We start from the raw sequence: 6666 nt of genomic DNA, 5'->3' as shown, positions 1-6666 counted from the left end.
GGCGGGCACAAGACGTGAACTCTAAGCCAGCCAGGGTAAAACACTGAAAATCTCTTTTCTTAGTGTCGAGTCTCCAAAAGAAAAAAATAAATGTTTCCTATAAGTTGTTTGTCTAAAAAAAAAAAAACCAAAACAAAACAAAAAAACACCGCCAACAACATATGGTTATGAGCTCACTGTTGCTGAGGGAAAAAACAATAAGGCGATTCAAAAATAACTGCACACTTTAAACAAATTAATTACACCGTACGACTTTTTCTTGGGGGCACACGGCAAGAACCCATGTTCATACCACTTCTTCCCATTGCCTGGAGGGAAGAAAGCGGTTGTCACATGACAGTTGCCATTGAGACCCCTGGTGGCAATTCACAAAAGGGGACTCTGAAAAATTAGACGATGGACCAGTATGCCCTGTGGATCTCAGAGCTGCAAACGGAAATAACTGTGATCTTTCCTTTACAAATTGGTTTGATTATATGTGACCCAGTTACTGACTGTTACGTTTTTGTAATTGTTCAATACTTTTTGAATCGCTCTGGGCATAAATAGTCACAGGTTTTTTAAAATAAACTTTTTATTGAGGTTTTCTTTTTAGACATATTTTCCAAAGTCCTTTCATGAAAAAGGATTTATTGTGTAAAATAATAATAATAACAGAAGCTTCAGAACAGTGTAGGCCTCCTAAATAAAATACCAGCAAATCAAATCTGATGATCTCTAAAAATACATCATATCATGACTAAGTGGAATTTTTCCTAGGAATGCAAGGGCGGCTTAGCATTCAAAAATGAGCGTAATTCATCATATTATCAACAAAAAAGGGAAAAGAATCATATGAGCATCTCGATAGATACGTGAATTCATGAGTTTTTTAAACAACTAACTTTTAGCAAGCTAGAAAACAAGAAAGATCTCTGAATCTGATCAAATGTATTTACAAACACCTATAGCAAACATCCTCACTAATGTTAAATTTTTGAAAGCTTTCCCCAAAGACCAAAAGGGAAACATTCGAGAAGGCTCACCTTCACTACTCTCATGCGACATTGCACGGGAGGACCCAACCTCCAGGAAGCAGGAACGAGAACAATTGGCAGAAGGACAGGAAAGGAAGAAAGAAAATGTAGGCGATCCAAATGAATCAAAGATGGACTCTCAAATTTAAAACGAACTTAGCAGGATCATAAATATACATAATGAATAAACAAAACCGACTGAATTTCTATCAGCCAGAAATAAGTGGAAAATATAATTTTAAAATTACTATTGATAATAACATCAAAAACATCGACTGTGTAAGAATAAATCTATCCAAAGATGTGAAAAACCTTTTATCTGAAAGCAATACATTATAGAGAAAAAAATGATGCCACCTAAATCGATAAAATAGAAAGATATACCATTTTCATGGATTGGAACACTCAACATTATAAAGATGCCAATTCTCCCCCAAATTAACCTGCAGATTCAACGCATTCCCAATCAAAATCCCGGCATGTGTGTCTATATGCAGACATGTGCAAGTTGGCTCTAAACTTTATATAAAAATGCGGATAGCCTAAAGTAGTCGAGACCTTCTTGAAAAAGCAGCGATGGCCATCACCTCCGAAGATTAGGTTATAAAAAGCCTGGGGCTTTCGTCTCGGGCTCGCCCTCTCCCTGCCTCCTGGAAAGCTCACCCTGAGGGAAGTCACCAACCACGTTGCCAGGCAGCCAAGGTCCACATGGTGAGGGGTCTGAGCTGCCAAACCAAATGGGTGAGCGTGGACGTGGGTCACCCCCAGCCAAGCCTTCAGATGAAACTGCAGCCCTGGCCAGCAGCTGAGGATTATCCCAGTTTGCCTGAGTCTGAGCGGTTTCCCAGCACAGGGGACTTTCAGCGCTATATCTGGGACATTCCTGGGCAAACTGGGATGGTTGGTCACCCTACTGAGGACTTGATGGCATCCTAATGAGAGACTTTGAGCCAAGGCACCCAGCCGAGATGCACCCAAAGCCCTGCCGTTGGCTCTCGTCGGCTGTCATTTCAAAAGAACTCAGGGTGCAGCAATAGATAACCAATACCGCACTTCACTACGGGAGATATCGCAATGGATGATGCACACAGGACAGGTGCCCGACTTTCGTGCTTGGTAGAAAAAGGCAAATAAACTACATCGAGCTGTCACTACATGCCCACCCAAAAGACAGAGAACGGCCAACGCTGGCAACGGTGTGGGGGAGCAGCTGGAACTCCCGGGCACCGCCGGTGGGAGTCTGGAGTGTCCAGCCACTTTGGAAACCGGGCACGTCTACAGAAGCTGAATGGACACATACCCTGTGTCACAGTAAGTCTCCTCTCAGACAAACACCAACAGAAGGCACCATCTGTCCAGCAGAAGACATGCTCGAGAGCGTTCATGGCTGGATGGGATCGTGGGGCGGCCATTCGGTCCCTGCCCCAAGCCAGCACGGAGGACATTGACAGGGAAGAGGCAGAACAGAGGTAAGAGAGGACAAGAAAGAGAAAAGGAAGACAGACAGATGTCTACCAGCCGCCGAGGCCCTGGGGGCAGGTTACTATTCTCCACGTACAGCAAACGCGACCGGACTGAAAAAGAAGCCATGTGAATGAGTGATCAAGGCAGCCAGGCGCTCAGCTTCGGCCACGCGGAGAAGGGATGAGAAACTCCTGCCCCCGGTCCTGGCTGAGAACTGTGATTTTCTAAGTGTTTTCAATCCCGGGAAACTTAGATTCAAGCAAACTCTCAGGCTGAATCGGGGTGAATCAAAAGGACAAAGTACAGGGGTTCTGGCTGACCTGAAGGCCCTGCCTCCTAGGCCGCCCCCCAAAGCGAGGCCCCCACTGGGATGACCCCAACTTGGGCAGGTATGTATCTGCCAACCCTAAGTATCCTGTAGATGGGTTCCCCCGTCCCCCCACCCCAGCTCCCAAGGCCCCTGGACTCACCCCAGCTCTGGGCCTAGACTATACCAGCCCGTCATAGAGGGACAGAGCCTGCACGATGGACGGGTCCGCCTTGGACCCCTCCTGGAACTCCTGCAATGTCAGCTTGCCGTCGGCGTTCTGTAAGCAGAGAGAGGCGCTTAAGGCAGAGGGACAAGCAGCCCCCTGGCCCCTGGCCCAGGACCGGTCCCAAGAAAGCTTCTGAAGGCGGGTCAGGAGGAGGGCAGGGCAGCTCGCGAGGCGAGACGACGGACCAGACACTTCGTGGCTGGGTGACCTGGGCATGCGACCCACTTCTCTGAACCCCTGTCCCTCGTCTGGGAAGTAGAGACAGTTGCAGAGCTTCCTCGGGCGCTCCAGCTGCGCGAAGCGCTTGGCAAGCGGGAGGCGCCCATAACTCCCGAGTTATCACTGCTATTAATTCTCTAAATGGTGGTTGATCCCAAGGGCTCGGAGCCTAATGCGTGTCTTGGGGGTCATCCTGGGAAGGGCATTTAAACGGTTTCTGGAGCATTTAAATGGAGCCCGGGAGACGTGGGAGGAGGTGAGCAGAGCTCACGCTAAGGGACTTCAGAGGGCTCCCAGGGGAGGGCTGGTCTGGGCCAGAACCCTTCCCCTGGAGCAGCCAGAGCAAAAGAAAAAGGCCTTGGGCACCCCCCACGCCTCCCACCCCCAGAGGGGAAAGCGTGACAAGGGGTCCAACCAGCTCAGCAGGCCGCCCTCCTGGCTCACCTGCCACGTGCCCCCCCATGCCAAGTGCATGCACTTGACCTCATAGGGTCCTCACGGCCACCCTCAGAAGAGGTGATGCTCTTATCCCCATTTTACTGACGAGGACACTGAGTCTGGGTCACCTACCCAGGGTCCCACGGCTGGTGAGCAGGGAAGCCAGCACCCACACCCAGTCTGACTCCAGGGTGGCCTTGGTTTCCCAGAATGAGTGACGTATGAATCGGGAGATTTCAGGAGTGCGTGGCCTTGAACCAGCGCACGAGAAAGTGAGTGTCCTCGCTGTACCCTCCGGACGCATCGTGTGGTTTTTACAAGAGACCAGCGTCGCGGAGCCCATGTGTGTCTGGACCTCTGACGGCTCCCTTTTTCAGTTAGGGAAGGATGGCCTCGGGCTCAAAGCTTCCAGGGCCAGCGCCTGTATCCAGCCAGAATGTCGTCGTCGCCCCAACGTCACTGTAATTCGTAAGCCGAGCGATACTGTGTTTCCTTAGCTCCCTGGCATCAAACTCCCATTTGAAACAAAGTTATTCCAGGTTAAAGAAAGTCTGTTAGGGAGGGTTTCCTAACCTGGGGTCTGTGGATGGGATTCAGCAGGTCTGTGAACTTGGGGAAAAAATGAGGTCTTTCTTTTCACTAACCTCTAACTGAAATTTAGCTTTTCCCGTCACTGATGAACCAGGTGACGATCCCCAACAGAACCGGCAATACCTGTGACATTGTCAACCGTGGGAATCACGGGGACTTTCATGACATATCATGGCTGCTGCGGGCATCACATACCCGTATCACCGCGTTGAAAACGTGGGGTGGTTACACCCAACGCTGCAGCTTCTTTAACGCGTTCATAAAGAAACTCCTATAACACCACAGCACAGATTCTTTTAAAAAATATTGTGATAGCTGTACTCCGAAACACTTAGCTTCCTTTTTGATCCTGTGGATTTATTTGATGCACTTAAAACAATCATTCTGAGAAGTTCATACACTTCGGAAAGCCAAAGGGGTCCAAGGAAAAAATTTAAAACGGTTAAGAATCTTCATTGAGAAATAGGAAGTGTTATTAGGCCAACTTACTGACAACTCTGGATGTTGGACAAGGATGGCTGCCGGCTGGACCAGTGGTCCACAGGTGGTCAGTGGCATTTATGGGAGAGGCGAGGGGTCTCCGCTCTCCGCCAGCTGGGACACAGGCCACGCTCCCCCCTGCCCGAGGCCCAGCTCCATCCGAGTCTCACCTTGTCCATCATGGCAAAGATGCGGTCCACTCTCTTCTCAGGCGTGTTCTCCTCCTCGGGGAGCTCCACGGTGTTGCCCTGCCAGGAAGGTCAAGGTCAGGGCTGGACTCCTCCTGGCTTCGGGCTCTTGGCCAAAATTTGCCCTCCAGACCTGGGCCGGTTCCAGATGAGGACCGCCCAGCTCTCTCGCTCCCAATGCCTGGCCGTCTCTGCCATTCTATTCTGGAACATGCCACCTGCCCCAGCTCTGCTACCACCCCAGCCCCGACCTGCCTCCCAAGATGGAGATGTGCAGAGTGACCCCAGGCAGGAGCCCTCACCCGGCCACCTCTCAGCCCAGGCACTAGAGAGGGCTGCGCGGAGGTGGTTCCCCCTGGTCAGGCCAGGTCACTAAACTGGTTGCCCCTCTCACCACTCCCTACCCCATGGGACCCGGGCCTCTCACCACCATCTGGTAAATGGCGTCCACAATATCCAGCATCTCGTTCCTGGTGATGTAGCCGTCGTTATCCAAGTCATAGAGCTTGAAGGCCCCTGCGATCAACCAGCCAGGGCGGAGTCACCCCGGGCCCACCTCCCTCCGCCCTCTGCATCTCGGTCTGCAGTCGGAATCTACAGCCCACTACCGATGCGGTCCCCAAATAGTCACATGAGGACGGACCGGGATGGACACACACGTGCACGCACGCACCATTTCAACCAGGATTATGAAAAAAACAAACAAACTAAAAGTGAGAAGGGGCATCGGTGAGAGCCACGGCCTCGGAGGCTGCAGGTGAGGGAGGGAGGACCTAGGTCCAGGAGGAACCCCACGCCGCCCCCTCCCTTCCCGTGCTCCCGCCTCTGCCGCCTCTCAGCCCCTCCCACGTCCACAGTGACTGACTGTCTCCCTATGGTGGACTAAGAAAATGAAACAACACGCCCAGCGGAGGGCGGAGGTTTTGCATGAATAAAATCCTCTTTTACTCCTAAAAAAAAAAAGGAAAGAAAAGAAACTAAAAGAAACGCAAGCCACCGCGAACATCCATCCCCGTGAGCCCTGAGTTCTGGCCCAGCTGTCTCCGTCCTCTCTCCGGCTCCCCTGTCGGGCGCCCCAGGTCCAGCAAGGGCCTGCACGGTCTCCCCGCTGCGTGCTTCTCTCGTCCCTCGCTCCTCAGGGCCTCGCACACGCTGTTCCCCTGCCCGGAGCCCCCTTCCCTCCTTCCCTCCTACTCCGGCCTGCTCCCCGCCCACGGTCACAGGGTTCCTGCCTGGGGTTCCGCTCCTGCCGGCTCACACCTCCCTCTTCCTGTGTCAGTCGCAGCTTTATGGGATTTCAAAAAAAATAATGTCCCCACAGTAGACTGACAGGCAGGAGAGCAGGTGCCTGTCTGTCTGATTCGCCCGTGGATGCCTGGCCTCCGGCCCCGCACAGACACGTGGCCCTGTGCGGTCAGTATCTGCTGGGCGAACAAGCGAATGAATGAGGTCAGTCATCATTGCCTCTTCCTGTGTCAGTCGCAGCTTTATGGGATTTCAAAAAAAATAATGTCCCCACAGTAGACTGACAGGCAGGAGAGCAGGTGCCTGTCTGTCTGATTCGCCCGTGGATGCCTGGCCTCCGGCCCCGCACAGACACGTGGCCCTGTGCGGTCAGTATCTGCTGGGCGAACAAGCGAATGAATGAGGTCAGTCATCATTGAAACAGCGACTTTCTCAGTGGTGGCCCCAGCATGGGCCCCAGGCTATGGGTCTTGTAACTCGGCTGCACTG

The 6666-nt window shown here is 52.0% G+C and overlaps 1 protein-coding gene across 2 annotated transcripts in view; it reads right to left on the bottom strand.

Annotated features, from left to right (window-relative positions):
- Positions 1-6666, bottom strand: part of NCS1 (neuronal calcium sensor 1) — a 47630-nt gene that overhangs the window by 3644 nt on the left and 37320 nt on the right. For both annotated transcript variants that reach the window (XM_025051174.1, XM_015594321.2), the window contains 3 exons: positions 5360-5448; positions 4915-4992; positions 2951-3067 (listed from right to left, as the gene is read on the bottom strand). In XM_025051174.1, the coding sequence (XP_024906942.1) occupies positions 2969-3067; positions 4915-4992; positions 5360-5448 (266 nt within the window). In that variant the 3' untranslated portion in view covers positions 2951-2968. The remainder of the gene's footprint in view (positions 1-2950; positions 3068-4914; positions 4993-5359; positions 5449-6666) is intronic.

Source organism: Pteropus alecto, unplaced genomic scaffold (genome assembly GCF_000325575.1).
Source record: "Pteropus alecto unplaced genomic scaffold, ASM32557v1 scaffold67, whole genome shotgun sequence".
NCBI classification, from domain to species: Eukaryota; Metazoa; Chordata; class Mammalia; order Chiroptera; family Pteropodidae; genus Pteropus; species Pteropus alecto.
The sequence above is the reverse complement of the archived record's forward strand: the minus strand, read 5'-3'. Positions and strand labels throughout refer to the sequence as shown.